The sequence below is a fragment of the Papilio polytes genome, unplaced genomic scaffold, assembly GCF_000836215.1.
Source record: "Papilio polytes unplaced genomic scaffold, Ppol_1.0 DF822400.1, whole genome shotgun sequence".
NCBI classification, from domain to species: domain Eukaryota; kingdom Metazoa; phylum Arthropoda; class Insecta; order Lepidoptera; family Papilionidae; genus Papilio; species Papilio polytes.
This window is the reverse complement of record NW_013526804.1, coordinates 711380-737576: the sequence shown is the minus strand read 5'-3', so window position 1 is coordinate 737576 and position 26197 is coordinate 711380. Positions and strand designations below refer to the sequence as shown.

At 37.6% G+C, this 26197-nt stretch overlaps 1 protein-coding gene across 2 annotated transcripts; it reads left to right on the top strand.

The window, feature by feature from the left end:
* On the top strand, positions 1 to 26032 carry LOC106106136 (attractin). 2 transcript variants are annotated; one of them, XM_013286679.1, is made up of 26 exons: positions 1 to 307; positions 4309 to 4521; positions 4866 to 5032; positions 5099 to 5179; positions 5683 to 5947; positions 6204 to 6356; positions 7410 to 7555; positions 8313 to 8431; positions 8840 to 8989; positions 9554 to 9662; positions 10544 to 10655; positions 11512 to 11619; positions 12379 to 12526; positions 13729 to 13798; positions 15192 to 15304; positions 15874 to 15987; positions 17302 to 17387; positions 17613 to 17724; positions 18459 to 18712; positions 19485 to 19648; positions 20288 to 20437; positions 20947 to 21172; positions 21914 to 22124; positions 22657 to 22762; positions 23562 to 23786; positions 24560 to 26032. In XM_013286679.1, the coding sequence occupies exons 1-25, from the start codon at positions 75 to 77 to the stop codon at positions 23750 to 23752; spliced, it is 3801 nt and encodes a 1266-aa protein (XP_013142133.1). In that variant the 5' UTR covers positions 1 to 74; the 3' UTR covers positions 23753 to 23786; positions 24560 to 26032. The 2 variants fall into 2 exon arrangements, with proteins under 2 accessions (XP_013142133.1, XP_013142132.1); XM_013286678.1 differs by having other exon boundaries at positions 21899 to 22124.
* Positions 26033 to 26197: the final 165 nt, after the last annotated feature.

Genomic DNA, 26197 nt, shown 5'->3' with positions numbered 1-26197 from the left:
GAAACTACACGACGCACGGCCGCTTTTAAGTCCGCGATAAGCTAACAAAACTCGTTGAAAATGCATACATCAAAATGGTAGAATCTCTACAAATGTTCTTATTCCTCTTCAAATCGAAATACAGACGAAAATACTCATGGTTCTCACCGTTCTTGTGTTCAGTGCTCATAGTGTTATTGTTTTGTCATGATGTTCTATCTAGGTGTAGTGAACATAACTGTATAAACGGTGAATGTAGGAACGAGACTTGTGTATGCTTCGAAGGCTGGCAGGGTCCAGAATGTCAGCATTGCGGTGGGAAGATAAAGTGAGTATATATTCTTGCGTTACAACGAAAATTTGCGTACCTCAGTTCAGTGACCTATTTGACAGGAGGCATTCCCATGTAGATTCTGCATGAAAAGCCGTTGACGGATTATCCAATTACCTTCTTTGGCTTCTCGGCTTCCTCTTGAGATCGCCTGCGAAGGCCGTGTCAACTTGGAATGTTATATATAAAAGTGCACTTTCCGTAATTTTAACATCAAACATCGTGAGTTAGCAAACATTTTGTAAATAATGGACCTAAATTGCATGTAAACTTTATGAATAAACGATAGAAATGATGTTTGTATTTGAAAACTTAATATTTAAAAAATGTAATCTATGTTGATTGATGCATTTGTATTTTTAAACTGTATTTGTTAACCTTATAATCCAAAAGGTGATAGAGCAAATAAACAAAGAAGATAGATAGCAAAATAAAAAGCTTTTATACTAAATGTAGTGTGTGGTAATCCCATATGATTTGTAGGGCAGTACCGAACAATTTAATTTGTTAATTTATAGAGTACTGCCTATAACATCTATTTCACAAAAGAGTACCTTGTGATCAGATAAATTACAGATTTAATATAGACTTTATATGATAACCAGCTGTTCCCATGAATTTTCATCTGCATGGAATTATAAAAACTTTATTTTGTTGTTTAGATTTGTAAAATTTTCAATTGCAAATGTCAAAATTACCATTACCATAATTACCTTGCTTTCATAATATTAGCTTGTAGTTTATGGTCCCTTTCCACATTAAGGTTTTTTTACAAATCTATTTGCCCCCTAAGTTTAATAGAGTGAAAGTATATAGCTTAAAGCATGCCATAGGTGTAGGACTTTCTTTTCAAGAAAGAATTATTTAAAAATATGCTGTGATTGCTGACATCCTTCGCCACAAAGTATTGTGTGCTTACACTTTATAATATTTGTAGAGATCTCTAAAGGTTACTTTTTAAATTAACTCTTAACCGAGGTGGGCATGCATAAGAAGGGAATATCTCCATTCTATGTACCCCCTACCCCCTTCTCTGTCAATTAAGGCTAGGCAACACATCTGTACAAATAGATGTCTATGGGCAGCCTTTACTTTTATAGTCTTCCAAATTCAGATGGCTGCTTGCTCATATAAAATAATACAACTTGTAAGTTTTTAATTCTTCTAGTGATATAATGAATTTAATTCTTGTATTATAAAGGTGCAGGATAAATTCTTATCAGTCAGCATTTGCCAAACTTGATTTACTTAAATATAATTAAGTTTAGAACTTGTTGTAAAACCTGTTTTCTAGTATCTGTATAGAATAGAGATGTGACATTTTTACTAATTTCAAATCGGACAATATATTTATAATTATACTTCAACTTTTTTGTAAAATAGTCTATAGCATAGATTTAGTGATCATTTAAGTACTATGAAAGCTACAAGGAGTGTTTCCCCATTGATTATTTGGCCTAATGGGAAAGAGAGAGAAGAGTACAAAGTACTAATACTAATATTATAAAGAGGAAAGATTTGTATTTTTGTATGTATTAAAATATCTCAAAATCTACTAGGTAAATATAAAAAATCTTTTATCAATAAATAGCAACATTATCACTGAGTAACATAGGCCAAAACATTAATTCCGCACCAACAAAGACATAAGCTAGGACTTAGGGGCCTTCAACAAAAGAGTGTATTCTTCCCTTAAAGGCAGCGCATCTGCAGTTCCCTTGGTGTTGCGGATGTTCATGGGCGTCGGATTATTTGATACCAAGAGATCATTTGCCTGCTTTTCCTGTAAAAAAAGCAACAGCTATATTTCATAAGATAGTTTACACACCAGTACTCTTTCTATATAGGGAATATATTTTATTTAAGGTTGCATTAAGCAAAATATATGTTTTTACACTACCCAATGTATCAAATTTCATTATTAAATATTCAAAAATGTGTCCATAGTACATTATGAATGAATTTTTAATACAATGTCCAAATCTGCATGTCAAATGGATATTTATTTAATTTTATTGTCTCTCATAGCATTGCTAATGCCTTTTGTGTAACATGTGATTAAATCATTTTACACAATTCAATTTGTATTTTGTGTCCTTGACATCTATTGTACATTTTGACTTTGTTGTAGAGTTGATTTCTTCTTTTAGAAGTTTCGTTGTTACATTATTACTGTTTAAATGTCTCTCATAAAAAGCGAATAATGAATATTAAATGTATTATCTTGTTTGTAAATGATGCACTTCAATAGTCGATGCAAATAGTCTTCGAGAAATTAGACAAACAAAGCAATGGTTTCTATTTACAGTAATGTAACTTAACTATTTCACATTTGAGAGATGTCAAAAGAAATACTGTAACTTAAAAAACTAAATTATAATATTTTGTTAGTAAAACACTACAGATTTCTGCAACTGCACTTTTATTTCTTGTTTATGGAGAAAATTCAAACATATGTGTAGTCAACCAATCCACACTGGGACAGTGGTGACTATGACCTAGTCATTCTCTACCTTAAGACAAGCTTAAGCCCCTCAGTGTGGATATTGTTTGTTATTATTTATTTATTTATTATAGCTGTTGCAAGCAACTTTGTAATAATGTTTGAAATTGGCCCAGTAGTTTTTAAGTTATTTCAATACATATAAAAATACAAATCTTTCCTCTTTTTTATATTAGTATAGATTATAAACGGATGTTAATTAGTAAATTTTGCCTATGTTACCCAGGGACAATATAGCTTTGTAATGGTGAAAAATTTTTTTAAATCGGCCCAGTAGTTTTTGAGATATTTTAATACATACAAGAATACAAATCTTTTCTCTTAATATCAGTAGGTATAAATTGCATAGGTGCAGGAAAAATGCATCAATAATTTTCCTGTAAACGAATGGCAATGTGGAAAAACATGGTAACATGATATCTCTTTTGTCTTTCAGAAGGGCGTCAATTTGTATCAATGCATGTAGTGATTGCATATGATAAGCTGTTCGCACATGCAAGGCTGCTGGCAATGTTACAATCAATAAAATATCGCTGCACACGTCATGTACGCAATTAAATTACGATGTAAAAACTATTTAATCTTACTTCCAGGACTACAGTATGATAATAAAGACCAATACCATAATGAAAGACAAACATTACACCAAAAGTATACTAAGGTCTCTATAGTTTCACAACTCTTTCATAGCTTTGCCCAAATCAGTGTTAGACATACAAAGTGCTAGTTCCACAAATTACTTCCTTTAAAATATAGACGGACGGCCATATTAACAATACTTGTAAATTACTTTAAAACACAGAATCTGAACTCCAATGCGACAACGCAAATATATCAAACGTTCCGTTGTGACGACTAGTAAAACATTGAGCTTTTTGGCGACTGATTGCAGAGACTGCAACTGAGCCCGAGTCACTCCTTGCCATATATTTTATAAAACTACCCCACACGATTCCTTCCATTTCCTAATATTTTCCTAACAATATTGTTGTTTTAAATAAAGATTAATGTATTGATAAATTAACAAATACTAATATTAAAAAGAGAAGAGATTTGTAGTTTTGTATGTATTGTAATAACCATAAACGTACTGGGTTGATTTCGAAAATACTATTACTATTAAAAATCTATGTTATCAGTGAGTAACATAGACTATGTTTTTTATTTTACGCAAGCGAAGTCGCGAGCAACAGCTAGTGTAATATAAATTACTAGCTGTTGTTTGCGTCTTAACCCGCGTAAAATAAAAAATATAGTCTATGTTACTGACAGTTAAGTTAACTTTCTAGCCATAAAAGAATGTTTAAAATAAGCCCTGTAGAATTTGAGTTATTTCATTACATACAAAAATACAAAACTTTCCTCTTTATAATATAAGTATATATACTAACGACGGCAACTATTTCTTACTGATTCTCATCCAATATTGATGAAATTGCAAATAAATAATAATTTTCAATATTAAATATTAATATCCACCATTCTTTATTTCCAGACTCAGTGCCGCAAGTGGTGTGATAACAGACGGTCCCGGGAACTACAGCGTGAGTACGGCATGCTCGTGGCTGGTGGCCCCGCCCCGGCTCGGCCCGGGCCCGCCTCCTCTACGCATCCGACTCGAGAGCTTTGCTACCGAGTGCGGTTGGGACCATCTGTATATTTATGACGGGGATAGTGTTCGAGCTGAGCGGTTATTGGCTGTGTTCAGGTAATATTTACATAATTCTTTATAAGCAAAGAGATTCAAAAAATGTATAGAGTTGACACTTCATATGAGACATTTTTTACATGATCCACTAACGCTATCTATTGACAAGTCCTCAAAACCTCATGGCAATTAATCGCCAATAGGTGTCATTAAATAGAATTTGTTTCATTTTATAACAAAAGATGGACCTTATTATATATATGTCAATACAAGGACATATACTAAACTTACAACTAACATAGTACCTTCCAAAGAAGTTATCGGTGATATTTTCCCTATGTCTATGTATTTCTTTAATGTCTTTGTTCATAACTGACCCGTGTATACTAACATGTCTTTTACAGCGGTGTGTTGGATGACGGCGACTTCGGATGGACGCGGCAAGTGATAGCGCGGTCTGGGAGTGCGTTGCTTCATTTCTTCTCTGACGACGCGTACGCTATGGAAGGCTTTAATGTGACATATGCAGCGTACTCTTGTCCATCCGATGATCATCGTACCAATTGCTCAAGTGAGTATAAATTAACTTTGATACATTTCTGTGTGAGGTAGTTTCTTAAATATTTTTTTTGTCTAGATCATGGAGAGTGTGAAGATGGCGTGTGCAGATGCGAGCCGGATTGGGTGGGCGTGGCCTGCGATGAGCCGCTGTGTCCAGGTAAATTGTTATTATAGCTCATAGTGAAGTTATTTTATTTTTAAGGAGCTGTCGCCCGCAAATTTCGTTAGCATAAATTAGGACCACCAGTCACGCCATTTTGACTGCGCGGAATAAAAAAAGTGGCCCATAATATGCCTGTCTATGTCTACTACTCTTCAGTGCAATTCCGGTCAAAATAGGCCCAGCCGTTTCGGAGTTTGCCCGGAATAAACGTAGTTTGCGGACAGACAGACAAATTTTTTTTAAATGCAAATCTTCCCAAAATCAGGAATTTTTCTTTTGACACTACAAACAGACACTCCAATTTTATTATATTTATAAGTATAGATTTGTAGAATTTAAACAAAAACAAATGTGATTAGCCTATGTGATCTTTCATCTCTACATCTATACCATATTTCATCCGTTGAGCAGTTTGGGATACAAACTCAAACATCAATCCATCTAAACTTTCGCATTTATAATATTAGTATAGATGTCTCATTTCAACCAATGTATAGAGGATTGTAACGCCGCGTACGGTGCGGGGGAGTGTACGCGCGGGGGGTGTGAATGTGCGACGTCGCGTGCGGGGGCGTCGTGTGGGCGTGACGCGGCGGCCGCGGGGTGGGAGTGGCGGTGGCGGGAGGCGGGGGACGCGCGCCCCGCGCTGCCCGCCCCCGCGCACGCCCCGCCCCCCGCCGCCGCCCATGTTCTCCTCGCCGCGGGACCGGACTTGCTCAGAGTGGGAGGGGAGACCTTCTCACATGCTGACTTTATGTACAGGTAATATTACAAACTAAAAGCCAGGCGTAAAATTCTCGTAAATTGGCAGATAACAGTTCAAAGTATATATAAACTATGTGATGAAAACATCGGATTTTGGTACTCTATCTGACAGTGACGTCACTTTTAAGCTATCTATCAGCCAGTTGTGGGACAGGTCCTAAATGTTACTGGGTTGTCTAAGAGTTTGCTTATAGCAATAAGGCCGCGCAAATCTTTTAAAAGGACTGACTCTGATAATGTTTTTAATTTGCAGATATAAAACGGCAGAGAACCGATGGTACCCGATCAAGGCGGTAGAGGAGGGCGCGGTGAGCCCGGCGCCGAGGTTCGCGCACTCCGCCGTCATGTATGGAGATGAAGTTATTGTGTATGGAGGAGTTGTGGCCTCTGATGAACCTGAAAGAGGGTAAGTTATTAATCTTACTATCAAACTTCTTTCTGATATAAATGTGATGGTTTAGTTTTTTTTTTTGCTTTTGGATGGATGGATGTTTATTAGTTTGCAGCGTAAACTGTTGAACGGATCTCAATGAACTTTGGTATAGATGTAGAGGGTTGTCTAGTAGATACGATACTTTGTCAATAGTTATGGTTCCAGTGGAATGCAATTTAGTTTGTGGTTTTTTCATGTTTACTCGATAAGAACATAAGACTAGTAAAATGTGATACGGTTCATCCTTGAAGGTCAAGTTTTGAGGAAATGTGTTTTTTTAATAATAATAATCCCGTCTGGCTGGTATTATTTATGTATTTTATTATTTAAGTATGTTTTATTATTATATAAGTGTTTTATATTAGTATGTATGTAAATATATGTTTATTTCATTTTATTTATATATAAAATAAACATAATTTAATCAGACGGAGAAAAAACAACTTTAAAAAGGAAATCATAATAATAATCATTTAATCTATTCAAAAGATTGCAACACATACGTGCACTAGAAAGCACCGCAAATATCAATTTTAGATTAAAAAAATTAATTTACTTACTGCGTTGGTGCAGCGACCCAAAGTGGGTCTTGGCCTCCGACACGAGAGAGCGCCAGCGTCGTCTGTCCGGCGTTGTCGTTTAAAAAATTAACAATGACAATTAAAACTAAGTACACAAATTAAAGTAAAGTTAAAAGCGTCGGTGGCTCAGTGGTTTGAACACTTGACTTGTAATCTACAGGCCTTGGGTTCGAATCCCGCCACGTACCAATGTGATTTTCCATTTTTCGAATTTTCATATGCACATAATTTACCCGACGTTCTTACGGTGATGCCTGCACATATCGGCGAAGAAATTCAAAGATATGTGTGAAGTCAACCAACCCGCATTGGGCCAGCATGGTTGACTATGGCCTAGTCATTATTAGGGTAGGCTCCGAGCCCCTCGGTGGGGACGTATAGTGAGCTGGTGATGATGATGACACAAGTTAAATATGTTAGTGTGTGATTTGTTTGTTGTGTGCAGGGGCGGGCTGGCGGGGCTGGAGGGGCGCGCGGGCGAGGTGACCAACGAGGTGTGGCGCGGCCGCGTGCAGCACGACGCCGTCATCTGGACCAACGCCACGCCCACCGCCTGCTCGCCGCACAGGACCCCGCCCTTCAAACATTGCGGTAATATTACCTAATACATCCGCATCTAATTATAAAAAAACGTTATTTTATTGTTTACATGTGTCAAAATCTTAGTTGCAAATGTTAAAATGACATGACGACAAACCATTGCAATCTTTCTTCCTTGATGTTGGCAGCTTGTAATTTATAGTCCCTTACATGAAGGCATTTTTCCAATTTATTTATCCACCAAGCCTAATGGCGTGAAAATATATAGCCTAAAGCGTGTCGTAAGTGTATGGTTTTTTATTAATGAAAGAATTATTCAAAAATATGCCGTAATTGCCGACATCCTACGCCACGAATGTCGCCAATGTTTGTTTACGCTATATTAGTATAGATACTACAGACAGATATAGAAGTATAGATAATGACACTTGATCCCCCGCCTTTGTCCTTGCCCTTGATATATTTTTAATATCTACTCAGTATCATCAACGTGCCCTTTTCCCTACAAAGGGTCAGCACAGTATGTGCTTCCATACATCTCTATCTGTCGCCTTTATCAAAATTTTTACACCAGTAGTCTCTTATACTGTAGAACCTCGATGACTCAAACTTTGGTAACTTAAAAACCTCTATAACTTCAAAAAATAATATATTCCCTTCCCATCAGAGCCCAAAACCTTTACAATATAGACCCTTGATAACTGAAAACCTCTATAACTTAAAATATTTTGTGTTTCCCTTGGACTTTAACTTATCGAGGTTCTACTGTACCTAGTACTAGTAAATATTATATGTATTTGTTAACCAGGAGGTCTACACTTGTCGGGGCACACGGCGGTGCTCGCACACGTCGGACCCACTCAGAAGGCGATTATGGTGGTTTTTTTCGGTCATTCGCCACATTACGGGTACATGCATATTGTACAGGTGAGCTACTTAAAATTAATTCAATATTTATTGCTTGTAACGTTTTTTTTTTTTATATTTTCTTTCATACTAACCGTCTCCAATGACTTGAGACCGGATTTAAACTAAAGGTCGTCTTTATATACTGATAAAGTTTAGTAAATATCGGTTCAGCCGTTTTGGAGATTATTCGGAACAAATGCGACTTGTGAACAGACAGACAAAATTTTTATATATCAAATTTACGTTACCAGTAACGCAAATGTGTTATGTATATAAAAGGTGATTTTTTCGATATTAGATAGACACTCCAATTTTATTAATTAGGGTACCGCGTACCATCTTTCGACCACATCTGCACTCGTAGGTAAGATGGTGGTCCAACTTAAAAAAAAACGTGAATTTAATTAAATTTGATATACTTTGTAGGAGTACCACATAGAGGAGGGGGCGTGGTCCGCCCCGCCCACTCGGGGGTGGTCTGCGCGCGCGGGCTTCGGCCACTCCGCCGCCTGGGACCCGCTGTCGCGCCGCGTCTACGTGCACGCCGGACTCGTCTCGGAGTCCGAAGCTGCACAGGTAACTGGATATTAAGGGCCAGTCCCACCACATTGGAAATTGTCTGATAAAGCAACGTGTAAAATATGTAATGGAAATATCGGATTTTGTTCCTTTATCTGACAGTGACGTCATTTAAACTATCTGAGCCTTTGTCAGTCAGTGGTGGGACCGGACCTAAAACTTAGAATAGGCCAAATACTGAAACGAATTTTGTAATTGTTGAATATTGTTGTCTAATTGGTAATAAAATTAAACATAATAAATTGTTAATTATGTATGAAATGCCGCTATCAATCTGATAGATGTTCAATTTTCTTACGGCGGTTGCATAATTTTAGTCCCTTTAGATTATAGAAGAGACACATAGAAAAATATCATCTTTATTTCTCTATTCCTCCATCAATTGTAGATTGCCAACGCTTCTGCAATTGCGGAGCTATGGACAGAGATCGCTACGCCTTTACGGAGAACAGGTGGCTGTTAGCCATCATTTAATAAAATCTGAAAGTAGGACACTGTGCATTTTCACTGTATATCTGTTATTGTTGTTTTTATTTAATAGAATTGTTCTGTGTATTCCAGGCGCCGTCAGCCGCGCTATACGAGTACGAGGTGGAGAGCCGCGTGTGGCGGCCGCTGCCCTCCGCACCCACACCTAGATATCTACACACAGCTATATTTGTATCTCCAGGTATAAAAAATATCATAATTTACTGATTTTTTTAAAGAAAATAATAGTAGATTTTTTGTAAATTAACTAATTCAGTAGAACCTCGAGAACTCAAACCTCGGTAACTTAAAAACCTCTATAACTTCTAAAAATAATATGTTCCCTTTCCATTAGAGCCCAAAACCTCTACAACATAGACCCTTCATAACTTAAAACCTCTATAACTTTAAGTATTTTGTGTTTCCCTTGGACTTTAACTTATCGAGGTTCTACTGTATTTCTCCAACCTTCTAACTAAACTCTAGGCTTGTGCCCTAGCACAGTTTACAATATACGAATGGCGGGATTCGAACCCTCGACCGACCCTCGGAAATATTGTCTATTGTGTGCTTTCTGTGTTTGGCAAATAATTCTTTCAAATTTTTCATCAATATGCCGATTTTTGTATGTCTAGTCACATTGGTTACAACATAGATAAAAATGCAAAAACTACTACTACTAACTAGGAATAAAGGATTTAAATTCTTTTTTTTTTTGTTTCATATTAATGATAATAATATAAATGCGAAACTTTGTATGGATGGATGTTGAGTTTGTAGCCTAAACTACGAATTTAAAGAAAATTTGACATAGATGTATCAGGATAGTCTTCAGAACACAGGCTACTTACTTTTTTAATTTCTAACGAAGACGCTGGAAATATAATCTTACTAATATTATAAATGCGAAATTTTAGATGGATGGATGGATGTTTGTTAAGAGTTTATAGCCTAAACGGCTGAACGGATCTCGATGAAATTTGGCATAGACGTAGGGGATAGTCTAACTTTTGTTCTTTTGAACTCCACGCGGACGGAGTCGCGGGCGAAAGCTAATTTTAAATAAATAATATCGCGTTTCAGGTGTGATGTTAGTGTTCGGTGGAAACGCGCACAACGACAGCGCGCCCGCCGCGCCCGCCAGCGCCGCCGCCTCCAAGTGCTACTCCGCGGCCGCCATGCTGTATGACGTCAGGTCTGTGACGTCACTAACACGACACATTTTGATCTTTTGCCCCTTTATATTCTTTACAAAAAATTGGAACGGGGAAGTTAATTTGGCGGATGGGATGCATAGTAATGGAGGTGATTAAAGATATGTATTGCAAAAGATGTCTGTCAATAGCGGCCTCTATGCTATTACCGCGAATTAGATATCATATGGTCGTAAACGAGCCAGCCGTCTCCTGATTTGCAGAAATAGCGAAGCGGTTTTGTGATAAATATCTGAGTTTTCAAGGTGGTAAAGTTACAACTAGTAGCTACGTGGACAAAAGTAGAAAAAGATATATATAGAACGAATATCAGAGATTCGTAATTGTGGTTGCTAAGACGACGGATGTCGTTGATATTATATAAAATTATTTTTTAGAATTTATTATTTGTAAGAAACAAAGTTTTTGTTAGTTTCAAGAAAGTTTTTCCATTGCCCATATGCGCATACAGCTCTAAATAAATTAACACACAATCTATACTATTATAATAAAGCGTAAATACACACTTTGTTGCCTAAGATGTCAGCAATTACAGCATATTTTCGAATAATACTCTTTTTAGTAAAAAGCCCTACACTTACGTCACGCTGTAGGCTATATATTTTCACGCCATTAAACTTAGGGGGTAAATATTTTGGATAAAAACCCTAATGTGGGAAAGAGACCATAAGTTGCTGCCAACATCAAGAAAACAAAATAGCCGTACTTTGTCATCATGTCATGTCATTTTGACATTTGCAATTGAATTTGACAAATGTAATCAATAAAACAATTTTCATAATTTCATGCGAATGAAGTCGCAGGGGAACAGCTAGTTTTTAATATAAATGTGTACAGATGCGGCGTGTGGCACGCTGCGCCGGAGCCGCGCGGGGCGGCGCGCGCGGCGCACGCGGCGGCGCACACCACGCACCGCGGACGTAAGGCTGCTATCATATATGGCGGGTGAGATACTGATATATGGATTTATTTTAATTTAAACAATAGTAAAGATATTAAATGTACAAATTAAATTGGCATTGCTATGGAAATCGATCGATTATGATGTCTTATCAAGTGCTTGACTCGTATCCACGTTGCGATTGTTACCTATAAAAAATCATCTAATATTACGTATGCGAGAATATCGGATGTTTGTTACTTCGTATCTTCGAAACTGGTTAACGCATCGATAAAGACAGAAACATAGTTTAGACAACACAGAGATATCATCATCTCCCCTATCTTATCCTACTCCCGTAGGGTCGGCGCACCGGGTTTTCGTCCTCCAAATAACTCTTTCATCCGTCATCTCAGTCATCACTCCCTTGATCATGTCTCCTTTCACGCAATCCATCCAGAGATATATGTCTTTTAATTCCGAATCATCACCAGCTTCATATATACGTCCCCACCGAGGGGCTCGGAGCCTACCCTAAATTAGGGTGACGAGGCCATAGTCAACCACGCTGGCCCAATGCGGGTTGGTTGACTTCACACATATCTTTGAATTTCTTCACCGATATGTGCAGGCATCACGATGTTTTCCTTCACCGTAAGAACGTCGGGTAAATTATGTACATATGAAAATTCGAAAAATCGAAAATCACATTGGTATATGGCGGGATTCGAACCCAAGATATGTTTATAAGTCAAGTGCTTAATCCACTGAGCAACCGACGCTCTTTACGACGCTTTTAATTCCGAATGATTGTATAATTTCAGTTTCGACGGTCGGCTGCGGTCGGACGCGCTCGTGTTCGTGTCGGGCGCGGCGTGCGCGACGCACTCGGACGAGCTGTCGTGCGTGTCCGCCGCGCGCCACGCCGCCACCGCCTGCGCCTGGAGGACGCGGGAGAGATTGTGTGTCGCTGTCAGTATGTTTTACTAGCTGTTGCTCGCGACTTCGTCCGCATGGTCTTAGAAAACATTCGAACTATATAAATAACAAAAAGCTACGTATCCCTCGGGAACCGGACATTTCTCGGGGATGAACCTTATCCCATGTGTATAACGACCGGCAAACATCTTGAACAATACATTTAGTTGCGCAGAAGTCGGTTTTTGGGTGTTTTTGGCGGGGCAAGGTGGGATGCGCGCGCGCTCTCTTGCTATTGGTTAATCAGTCGACCTTTGCGTCCCGCTTCTTTCCCCATGTTCCGTTTACTCCCGAATACACTTATCTCCAATTTTGTTGGCCCAATTTCGCTGTTACTTATTTTCGATAATACTTGTTTATAATTTTTTTCTATTGTTGTTATTATTGAGTCTCATTTGTTTATTATTGTTAAGTTTTATTTGATTGTTGTTATTTTTGACATTTGACCGACTTCCCAAAAGAAGGAGGTACTCAATTCGTCTGTATGTTTTTTTGTGTTGAGTATGCCACGAAAAAGTAACATTGTTCTAAAAAGACAAGCCAAGAAAATAGTACATGATGTATATTGTTTCATGAAACAAGAATCATCTAAAAAAATTGCACAAGCTGTTTATGCATGTCTGTCTTTTTTCTTAAAATTTAATTTTTTCATTCCTAATTATTACTGATACTCAAAATAGGTCAATTATTTTGTCTAATGTGTACGTGCGCAAAACTTCCCCCACTATCCGCTTTTTGTTCAAGAAGTTTGCCGGGCGTTATACTCCAGACTTTGTTTTATATCTGTGCCAAATTTTAATGATATGTTGAACCCTTGCAGAATGAAAAAACTAAATCAATGAATCCCGCGGGAACCGTAACTATTCCAGGGATAAAAAGTAGCCTATGTGTTCCTCTCAGACTATGCTCTAAACCTGTGCCAAATTTCATGGAGATCCGTTCAGCCGTTTAGGCTACAAACGCTAACAAACATCCATCCATTGTAACTTTCGCATTTATAATATTTGTTTGAGTACTAGCTGTTGCTCGCGATTTCGTCTGTGTTTTTTAGAGATCTGTTCAGCAGTTTAGGCTATAAATTCTAACAAATATCTATCTATTCAACTTTGGCATTTATAACAGTTATAAGATAATATTTCACGCAGAATTTACTTGTAAAATCCAGAGTATAAGACACAAATAATGATTATTTACAGTTGGAAGAAGTCGGTTGGGCAAAGTCTTTCGATGGTACAGTGAAAACGTGCGTCGTAGAACCTGTTTTAGGTATGTTTATTAAATATTACTAAATAGTTAGATACTAAGATGAAATATTACATAAAATTACCTATTTAATTATACTTTACCTGTATGCAACATACAAGCACACTTGCATGGTTTACGCATGCCAACTACAAGCATATGTGAATCACTAGCATGCAGCTAGCACCATTAATTTTGTGATAGCTAAGTGCATGTTGATGAGGAATTATACCGAAAATTCTCATACGATGTCATTTTATTGGCACGTGCAAATCGATTTTGCCAATATTCTATGTACAGTGGTAGAGCCCGCTTTAACATCTTGACACGACCAGGCCGGCTCGCCCGGTGTAATACCACACAGAAAACAGGCGTGAAGTGGAAGCAATTCCGCGTTTCCTCTGATGAGTGTGATGCCGGAGGCCTAATTTGAGTCCCTTTCCCTTTCCACCCTTTTCTTAAGAAGAAAGGATGGGAAGGAAAAGTGGTTTTGACGGTGGAGGAGACGCATAGGAAGGGGAAATGTCTTTTTGTGGGTCTCCTCCGTCAATAAAGGATAGGCAACGCATTTGCATTTGCGGATGTTTATGGGCAGCGGTCGCTTTCCATTTCGGTGGATTCAGGTGGCCGCTTGCTCGTATGCCACCTTATATCATAAATAAAAATTCTAATCCACCACTGGCCGTATATTAGCAGGCGCGTGGTATGACCAATTTTGGCTCCGCCTGCACCTAGACTAGAATGTTGTCATATATGTCACTTAATAGTCCTCATCTTCACTTAGTTAAATTAAGGTGGGATTGTGCTCAAGCGCTTTTTTATTTATGACTAGCTTGTTCGCGACTTCGTCCGCGTGGAATTAAAAAGTTATAAAAAATGTAACCTATGTTACTTATTGATATTTTTTTAATGATAAAATAATTGTTCATATCGGTCCAGTAGTTTTTGAATCATTTTAATATATACAAAAATACAAATCTGTTCTCTTTATATTAGTACTAGCTGTTCCCGTGCAGCTTCATTCGCGTGGAATTATAAAAACTTGATTTTTTTTTGTTTACATACAAATGTAACATGTTTCACAAGAAATGTCAAAATTCAAATGCATAAATGACAACCTTAGTTGTTTTATGTTGGCAACTCGTAGCTTATGGTGTCTTTCTCACATTAGGGTTTTTATTCAATTTATTTACCCCCCTAAGTTAAATGGCGTGAAAACATATAGCCTATAGCATGACGTAAGTGTAGGGCTTTTTATTAAAAAAAAAAATTTAAAAAATATGGTGTAATTGCTGACATCTTAGGCAACAAAGAAGTGTGTGTTTACGCTTTACTATAATAGTATAGAAGTATAGATAGGTAATAAAATAACTGTCCTGTGTATGCCAGTAAGTGGAATGTTCACTGTGTTGTGCAGACGAGAAGCGCTGCGGCGCTGCGGAGTGGTGCGGCGCGTGCACGGCCGCGGGCTGCGCGTGGTGCGGCGCCTGCTACCCCTCCGCGCAGTACTGTCTTAGGCATACGCAACAGGTGTAACATTAGTATTAATATTATGGGTTTGAAGAAATTTTTTTATGTTTTTTTTTTTAATTACAACATGTGTATAATTCTGTCAAACAACTTATGTAGTCTGTACTCGAGTAGTCTTCGGCACTCGCAATTAGTATATGAACATACATTTGTGTAAATACTCTAGGGCTTCGGACACTTTTTTCTGTGTTTATTTCATTTTTTTTTTACGATATGTGTACATTTCTGTCAAACAACTTTGTGGATCATTTACAAGTTTTAATTCGTGAGAGTCGCATTTTTAGCGGGGGACGCACGACAATCCCTTACGTCTTCCCCGCCGGCGTTGCAGTACGCAACAGAGCAAAAAAAGAAATATGTAGATTTTTGTATTTATTAATGTTTGATGTTCACTTTAGTGTTACTAAAAAAATGTTCATGGACCCCTAATTTTCTAGCGATTATCTGTTTTTATCAATTTTGACCGACTTCACAAAAGAAGGAGGTACTTACTTCTGTATGTTTTTTTGTTCTAGATAGTTCATCAAATGTATGTTAGAATGTGTATAAAAGTTTATTTTTGTATCCAGATGGCGTTGTCTCTGGAGGAGTGCGGCGGCGCGGCGTCCGAGCCCGCGCGCGACGCGTGCGCGAGATACCACTCGTGTGCGGCCTGCCATGCGCACAGACACCACCACGCACATGTACCTATCTATACTAATATAATATAACTGGCTGTTCCCGTGCGGATTTATACGCATGAAATTATGAAAATATTATTTTATTGTTTACATTTGTCAAATCAATAGCAAATGTCAAAATGACATGACATGACAAACCTTAGCAATCTTGCTTTCTTGATGTTGGATGCAACTAATGGTCTCTTTCCCTGATTAGGGTTTTTATCCAAAATATTTATCTCATAAGTTTATTGGCCTGAAAATATATAGCCTAAGGCGTGATGTAAGTGTAGTGTTTTTTTTTTTTATTAAAAATAGGATTATCCAGAAATATGGTGTAATTGCTGACATGTTAGGCAACAAAGATGTGTGTGTTTACGCTTTATTATAATAGTATAGATAGTATAGATATAGATATACAGTAGAACCTCGATAAGTTAAAGTCCAAGGGAAACACAAAATATTTTAAGTTGTAGAGGTTTTAAGTTATCAAGGGGCTATGTTGTAGAACTTTTGGACTCTGATGGGAAGGGAATATATTATTTTTTGAAGTTATAGAGGTTTTTAAGTTATCGAGGTTCTACTGTATAATCATACTAATATTATAAATGCGAAAATTTAGTTGGATGGATGGATGGATGTTTCTTAGAGCTTGGAGCCTAAACGGCTGAACGGATTTCGATGGAATTTAGCATAGATGTAGAACACAGGCTACTCAGTTTTGTTTTTTCATTTCACCCGGACGGAGTCGCGGGCGAAATCTAGTAATATTATAGAGCGTACACACACACTACCTAGTGGCGTAGGATGTTAGCAATCACAGCATGTTTTTGAATAATTCTTCCTTCAACAAAAAGACCCACTTACGACATGCTTTAGGCTATATTTTTTACGTTTTTAAAGTTCGAGGGTAAATAAATTGAAAAAAAAAACCTTCATGTGGGGAAAAGTACCATAAACTACAATTATTAAATTAAGCATAGAGCAGCCATAACATGTGTTAATATCTCGTTTCTACTGAATTTGAGTATATTATACTTTTATCGACGGGTGAAAGGCTATTTGTTTCAACCGCTATTTTAGGCGATAATGACTTACATGTAATACATCCAGAATAGGTGATTTTTTTCTGCGTCGTTAATAAATAATAAAGTATGCAGAATTATAGTAATTTTAGTCTAAAACCTGTCTGAAAATCTTTCAATATAAATTATTTCCAGATTTTGTTTTTATGCTTTTTTTTCTAAAAACTTTAAATGTTTCTCCTGAATTTAACCTAATGGCGCTTAAAACAAATAGCCTTTCACCCATCGATATATGAATTGTTTTGATTTCCAGGCGATAGAAGATGTAAACCAAAGAGCTTGTTACTGGGACTATGACACTGTTAAATGTAAGCCGGCGAACACCACGGACGATGTAAGGTACGTGTATTTGAATATCTATAATAATATGAAGAGGAAAGATTTGTATTTTTGTATGTATTTATTTTGATACATAGTAACGAACCATTCATCTAGACTTTTCCATTTAAGTAAGATTAGTTGTTACTCGCGACTTCGCTTCTTATTCGATACTAGATTAGTATAGATAGAGTCCACATTAAATTATATCTATATATTTTCAATGAATTTAATATATCTTTACAGAAGCGTGTCAAGTGGCGGGTGCAGTGCTCCGTGCGCCACGCACACCACGTGCGCCAACTGCACCGCTGAGGAGTGCATCTGGTGCGCTTCGGCCGGACGATGTGTGGACAAGGTACAGTGACATATGACGTCATAACACTGTAATGACTGTTAAAGTGCCATCTAGTTGTGATGACTAGTTTCTACAATACGCATGAAGTGCTGCCTGTACCAAATATATTATATTAATTAGTTATTGAATGGAAATGTTTGCAATACTTTTATCATAATTGTCAGTAAATGGCAAAGAGATTAAAAAAATGTGTAAAGTAAGCATAGTTGACTTTACTTGAGACATTTCTTACATAATCATCTAGTGATGCGAGACTATCTATTGTCATTCTCTAAAGCACATGTCATTAAATAATATTTAAATGTTTATATTTTATTTTGCGACACTGTTTAGTTTATTTTATAATAAAAGATACTCCATCCATTATTACAATTTTGTAAAATGTCAATACAAGGACAAGAGGTGGCGTATTAAACTTGACAACTATATTACCTGTCAGAGAAATTACCTTTGAAAAAGTTTTCTTCACTATGCCTAGTCTATATGGGTGAAAGGCTATTTGTTTCTATAATTCTGCACACTTTATTGTTTATTAACGACGCAGAAAAAATCACCTATTCTGGATATATTACATGTAAGTCATTATCGCCTAAAATGGCGGTTGAAACAAATAGCCTTTCACCCGTCGATATATTTCCTAAATATCTTTGGTTAATAACTGTAGATTTAGTTTTGATTCATTTTGTGCTGTCTATTAGTACATTTAACGTTATTAAACTCTGTTTTGTTTGTAGAATGCGTACGGCGCGTCGTTCCCGTTGGGCGGGTGCCGGGCGTGGTCGACGGGTGCGTGTGCGGGGGGCGCGGCAGGTGCGGCGGGCGCGGCAGGCGGTCGCGGCGGGGGGTGCGCGGCGCACGCGGGGTGCGCGGCGTGTCGCGCGGAGCCGGCGTGCGGGTGGTGTGACGACGGCGAGGGCGGGGGGCGCGGCGTCTGCCTGCCCGGCGGACAACGCAGGCCGCATCAACCACACGTCTGTCCACAACATAGGTGTGCTTTTAGTCAACTAGTTACATTTATTAAGCTGTAAATCATATAGCGTCGGTGGCTCAGTGGTTTAAGCACTTAACTTGTTATCTACAGGTCAAGGGTTCGAATCCCGCCAGGTGATTTTCGATTTTCCGAAATTTAATATGTACCCGATTAAAAACTGAAAGATGAAGTATGACAGAAAGAAATAGTATGCAGGATGAAAGTGCGAGAGGAATAATTGCGAGAACTGGTATGAAAGAAATATAGTTAAACATAGGCTCTGACCACGTCAGAGGTAGAGCAAAAAAACAAAAAAATACCAACCCGCCGCAGTGGGCCAGCGTGATTGACTATGGCCTCGTCACCCTAACTTAGGGTAGGCTCCGAGTCCCTTGGTGGAGACATATAGTGAGTTGGTGATGGATGATGATGAAATCATATATGGGCAAACCCAGGCCCGTGAGACATTTTGAAACAACCCGTTTAGAATAAAAACCTTAGGTTATACTCAGGGCGTGACAGTGAGGCAGCAAACATCAAATCCTTTGATGTTGCAACCCGCGAACGTATTAGCACGCTAAAGTTTGGTCCTCGACATGTCAAATGTTGTCCATACCTGCTGTAAATGTTCTATATGATAAATACTATTATGAATGCGAAAGTTTAGATGTATGTTTATGTAACGAATGAACGGATTTCGATAATATGATGGGCTACTCATTTTTGTTTTATGTAATTCGACGCGGACGGAGTCGCGGGCGAAAGATAAATATTTTTGTAAAATGTCCAGATGGCACTTCACGCGGTGCCCGCTGTGCCAGTGCAACGGGCACGCGGTGTGCGACGCGGCGGCGCGCTGCGTGCAGCCGTGCGGCGCGCGCGCCACCGGCGACCACTGCGACACGTGCGCGCCCGCGCACTGGGGCAGCCCGCTCAATGGCGGCCTCTGCCAGCGTTAGTCTTCACAATTACTTTCTTTTCCTAATATCTCTACCACATTACATTTTAACAGTGGTAGAGCCCGCTTTAACATCTTCGCACGAATAGGTCGCCTTGCCCGGTGTCATACCACGATCACACAGAAGACAGGCGTGAAGTGGACGCAATTCCGCGTACAGTCTGATGAGTGTGGTGCCGCATGCCTAATTTTAGGAAAAGTGGATTTGAAGGTGGAGGAGACGTATAGAAAGGAAAGTGTCCTCTTTATGTGCGTCACCTCCTCCGTCAATGAAGGGTCAATGGACCCATAGGCAGCGGTGGCTTTCCATTTCGGTGGATTCAAGTGGCCGCTTGCTCGATTGTCACCTTATACTATAAAAAAAATTGCTAATATCTCTACTACATTATACTAACATGATAATTAACAAGACAATAGGCAATATGCATAGGACGCCAAATTGAACCAAACCTTTTTTAGTATACTTTATTACCATAAAAAAAACCTGTAAAGATTTTTTTTAAATTATGTGATTTAGTGGCGGAAAAGTGTCTTTTTTAAAAATGTGTGTGTAAAAACTTTTCTCATTGAGCTGATCGAATTCATAGTCAATGTACACCCCAAAAATAATTCTTAATATATTTTTTCCATTACAGCGTGTTCGTGTAATGCTCAAGCGGTGTCGTGTGCGGCGGACACGGGCCGCTGTTACTGCAGTACTAAAGGGCTGGCGGGAGACCGCTGTGATAAGTGTGATAACACCAATCACTATCACGCTGATGTATACAACAAGGGAGCATGTTATTGTAAGTGGTCTGTTTTTACTTTTTTTTGACGGATTTATGCGGCAGATTTCCTTGACAAAGATCATCTTTCAAAGCTAGGAAAATAACCTTTATGTGAAACATTTTCGGTTGATTTAAGATATACAAGCTCTCGTCGGCGACTCCGTCCGCGTGGAATTAAAAAACAGAAGTATGTTTTCTTCATCTATATCTATGCCAAATTTCATCGAGATCCGTTCATTGGGTTACAAACTCTAACAAACATTCTTCCATCTAAACTTTCACATTTATAATATTAAAGGCCCCAATTCTTGTAAATCGTTAGATAACAATCCAACCAATATGTGATGGAAATATTGGATTGGTTGCTCTATGTGACAGTGACGTCACTTTTAAGCTATCTGAGCCTCTATCAGCCAGTGGTGAGACAGGTCCTTAATAAGAAAATAAAGATATATGACAAGCCCTTGGTTTTAAGTATGATTAGTATGATGTATTGTTTTGTAATATTAATATTAATATATTTTCAGACGATTTAGCAGTGGATTATCAGTTCACGTTCAACCTATCGAAGAAGGAGGACCGTCACCTGTCCGCGATCAACTTCCGCAACGCGCCGGTGAAGCCGGACGTGGACGCGGACTTCAGCATCACGTGCTCTGCGCACGCGCGCATGAACCTCACAGTACGCACGCGCGCGGACCCCGCGGAGCGCACGCTCTTCAGCGACCTCAACTGCACCAACTTCAGATACAAGTAAAACATTTTTGAATTCCTTTTAAACCCTAATGTGTATTGTTATTCACAAATGGGGAAAGGGATTGGCTTCTGCAGCTCAGAGAAACCTAGTGCAGGTGCCAAGGCTCTCATGAAATGTATATTTTCAAAAGTGAAATAATAAACCATTTACGTATTTTATCCGACTCGAAGGACCATTTCGCACCTTTGTACATAAAAAAGATTAACTCAATGTTTTTTTACTTTTATAAACGGCATTATTTTCTTCGAGAAGAATACGACTGATTTAATTCGTGACATAATAAAATGATAAAAGAGATCATCTCAAATAAAAATTATATATTACAAACGCAATTTCCCAAAAAGAAACACAAATTTTGAGTTATTCTTTTTAAGAATGGTGCGATTTGTAAAACACAACAGTTTAAAGTTATATAGCGAAGGAACATATTTACTACTGGCTGTTTGTGACTTCGTCTGCATTACATTAAAAAATAGTAAAAGATAGTCTATGTTACTCGCTAATTTAGAGGAAATATTAGTATTTTTGTATGTATTGAAATAACTCAAGAACTACGACGTCAGTTTTAAAAATTCTTACCCCATTAACAAGCTCCGTTATCACTGAATAACATCTTTTTTATTTATTTTTTTTTTATTTCACGCAAGCAATGTCGGGTTCAGCTACTAAATGTGTATAGTTTATATCAATATATAAGAAATACACTTAAATAATATCGCAAGGCCGTTCCACTACAGGTTCGCGAAGTCGGAGCACGCTTTCGGTGTAGAGGACAACGTGACGCTGACGACGTTCTTCGTATACGTGTACGACTTCCGGCCGCCGCTCTGGATACAGATCTCCTTCTCGCAGTATCCTAAATTAAATCTACAGCAGTTCTTCATCACCTTCTCTTCTTGTTTCCTGCTGTTGTTGCTCGTCGCTGCTGCTTTGTGGAAGATCAAACAGGTAAACAAACACTGAACATTTTTATTCATTTCGGCCGCTTTCAGCTTTCGTCCGCGACTCCGTCCCCGAGGTATTAAAAAAACAAAAGTGTTTAGCCTATGTGTTCTTCCAGACTATACTCTACTTCTATACCAAATTTCATTGAAATCCGTTCAGCAGTTTAGGCTACAAACTCTAACATCCATCCATCCATCTAAACTTTCGCATTTATAATATTAGTATGATTTAGGATTGGTGACAAACATGTTAATATGGATCAGTGCTTGAATTTTAGTTAAAAATCTAAACATATTTCATTTATACGGTAATCACAACGTTGGTATAAAAAAAACAATAAATCCATTCACAGCGTTTTAGTAATTATTTTAAGAAATATAAATATGATTGGATTGGGATGGGGTTATTTAAATGAAATGGCATGGTTTACGGTCGTATCCACGTGTTGATGTCTATAGACTGAAGTCACTGTTTTAGCGAATTCCGTAAATTGAAGATTTATTCACTTATAGCAATTTGTATGTTTTAATTACAGAAGTATGACATATACCGTCGCCGGCAGCGGCTGTTCGTGGAGATGGAGCAAATGGCCTCCAGACCCTTCAGCCAGGTCTGCGTTGAGCTGGAGAAAGGAGGTGGAGGTGAATTATTTTTACGTATTTGTGCTAAGGATTTTCAGTTAATGAAGTTTTTTGTTCAGTTCTGCTTGAGATAATTCATTTTATAGAATTACTAACATTAACATATCCTAATGAAGATAAGGAACGAATTGTATCGACTCACTGGCGCCAGTTAGTTTATAATGCCAGTCCAAATATTAAGCGCGCTTATCCAACTGTACTGGCTAAGTGTGAACCGTCCATTAATGGCAGAAGCAAGTTCTTTACTGGCAAAAGCGTAATATTAATTTGTACTTAATATTATAAAAAGGAAAAATTTGGATTTTTGGATGTATTGAAATAACTCAAAAACTTTAAGATTTAAAACTTCTTTCACCATTAAGAAGCTACTAATTATTTTTTATATCATAAAGTTGCTCGTAAGCCATACGAGCAGGCGGCCTCCTGAATCCGCCAAAATGGCGAAGCGACCGTTGCCCATAAACATTCGCAATAGCTAATGCGTTGCCTATACTTAATCGATGCAGGAGGAGACACAAATAAAAGGATATTTCCCCTTCCTAATCGTCTTCTCTACCTTTGAATCAACGTTCCCTTCCCATCTTTTTTGTGAAAAAAGGGTGGTAAGGAAAAGGGACTACAGTTGGGCTTCCAGCACCACACTCATCAGACTGTACACAGAATTGCTTCCACTTTACGCTTGTCTTCTGTGTGGTCGTGGTATTGCAGGCGTGCCGAATCTTTCGTGAGATGTTAAAGCGGGCTTTACTATAGTTATTCCAAGAAAGAAATACAATTAGTAAAGTAGTATTGTGTGTAGGTGCGGGCGTGCCGGCGCCGGTGGCGCTGGAGCCGTGCCGCGGCGGGCGCGCGGCGGTGCTGTCGCTGGTGGTGCGGCTGCCGACGGGCGGCACGGGGCGCGCGCCGCCGCTGGGCGGGCTGGCCGTCGCCTCCGCGCTCGTCACGCTCGGCCACCACGCGCCGCCGCACAAGAGGCCGCGCCACCGCTGACACACCACACACACCACACACACCACACACCGCTGTTAGTATACCTTCATATATCTTATTACCTGTTCCCATGAGGCTTCATCCGCCACAAACTTTTAAAAAAAAAATTGGTTACATTTGTCAAATAATTAATTGCAAATGTCAAATTAACATGATGACAAACAATGGCAACTTTGTATCCTTAATGTTGGCAGCTTTTAGTTTATGATCTCTTTCCCATGTTAGGGTTTTAGCTAATTTGTTTACCCCTAAGTTTATTTCGTAAAATATATAGCCTAAAGTGTCGTAAGTGTAGGGCTATTTATTAAATAATATGCTGATATTGCTGACATCTTAAGCCACAGAGTAGTGTGTGTTTACGCTTTAATATTAGTATAGATATAAAAAATGTTATACAGGTATTTTATTAACTTCGGAATGCTGAATGGATAAGGCCTTTACTACTATGGTGCTTATTTGTTAAAAAAGCGCTGATGTTCCGTAAGAGTCTTTACGTCAGAACGTCAATTGCAGCAGTAAAATTATTATTAGTCATTCGAAACCTAGAAAAATAGTATACTTTCATATATCTTTATAAGGGCCTGTCCAACCACTAGCCGATAAAGGCTCAGATATCTTAAAAATGATGTCACTGTCAGATAGAGTAACAAAATCCGATATTTCCATCACATCTTTTACTCGTTGCATTGTTATCAGACAATTTACAAGAATATTATAGTACTGACTAAGGGCCTGTCCCATAGTCTGATAGTAAACTTTCTATTTCTCTTCTATTTCTACTAAATAAAATGTTTTTATTTGTTACAGATGAACACCAATGTAAATAAGTGCATATTAAGTACTGTACATAGTGTTCACAAACTGATAAGTTTGATTCGTTAATACTCACACGAGACCGGACTGACAAGATGGAGGCCGAGTGACTCATTGTTCACATCACATCTATAGTCTATGGTTCTTTTATAACTATGGCAGCAGAATTACAAAAACATTTGGATTTAATTCTACTCGTATTTAAAATGTTTATGACAATATTAAGATCTGAGACCGATCAAAGTAAAATTTATTATGGTTCTTGATGATAGATAAGTCAAATTATTTTTGCTGTGACCCATTTCATGAATTATTTTGAGTTTGCAACTGACAGGAACGGTTTTTAAGTACGAGTAGAATAAATGTTTTGTGTTAAGGTTTTTGTTTTTTGATTCAAGTTCATAGTTATTGAACATCTAAACATTGTTTGTCGAAGGAATCGTATCTCTTATATTTTTGTTATAATGTTTAAAAGACTAAATGGGCATTACAGAAATGTCATAATTTTTTTTACCCTATTTTATGTTGTAAGAAAAGATATTTTTATATTTATTTTTAGGTTATAATTACTTTTACCAATCATCACAATTTTTTATTTGCTTTAATTCATTTGAAAACAAATATTTACTATTCTAGGTGCTTTCAGTTGATTAGTCTATGGTTTAGTTTAAAATTTTTTATCTGTTGACCATAAGTGAAGTTTGTTAGTGTTGCTACATTTAAATTACAATTTCCCGCTTTATTTTCCAACAATATTTTTTGATTTATTTCCATTTTCCACTGCCATGTGTCTTTTAATTTCTTTGATATTGTCATTTATTTGGAAATAATAAGCAATACAATATAGTATTTAACGTCCAATTTATTGCCAGAGCAATTCGTGTCTTTATTACAACGATGTGATAATTGTCATCACAATGTAGTTTCTATGTACGGAATGATCGAGAACTTTCCATTTTTTTTTACCCTAGGACTTAGTCATTTTTGAGCTAATTTTGTAGCATACGCTAGCAACCCTTGTACAGTTAGCAAGAATATTGGAATGTTAAAAATCTTTCGCCTGTAAGCAAAAGTTTTTAACTATAGTGTATAGTAATTCGTACGACTAATAGTGTGGCAAAATTATCTGGCCCGGTGATGAAAAATTGCCGCCTTTTTCTGTCATTTTCTGACAGAAGTTGGACAATAGCCACCCACCGGGCCGGATGAGTTTGCAGAACTATAAGTGAAAAGTGACAATCACTATTTGTAATTGTAAATAATTCAGCTTCGACAAGACTTTGGATATTTTTCTTACGACTGATATGTAAATCGTGTAAAAAGTCATATGTATACAATTTTTTTTTCATATAAAAGCATTTATTTTTTTAGATGTTGTGTCGAATTTTGTGTAGAAAATGAAATTATGACATTTAAAAAATTTTTGATAAAATAATGGTTGAGTAAAATAAAATAGCAATAAATTGGTGAAATGTGTTAATAATTTAGATATATATATATAATACAAATTCAGTTTGGAGTGTTAAAGAGATATTTTTAATTTTTAAAATAGCAATTCGTACACAACATCAAAACAGTTTTTAGTGTAAGTATTTATAATCTGTATTATAGTTGTTAAGTCATGTGTAATTA

Excerpts from the sequence above, each read along its gene's own strand:
- LOC106106136 (XM_013286678.1), top strand. The coding sequence starts at position 75 with ATGGTAGAATCTCTACAAATGTTCTTATTCCTCTTCAAATCGAAATAC. Across the intron at positions 13,799-15,191 it reads CGTCGTAGAACCTGTTTTAG|ACGAGAAGCGCTGCGGCGCT; the intron begins GTATGTTTATTA and ends TGTGTTGTGCAG. Across the intron at positions 18,713-19,484 it reads CACGTCTGTCCACAACATAG|ATGGCACTTCACGCGGTGCC; the intron begins GTGTGCTTTTAG and ends TAAAATGTCCAG.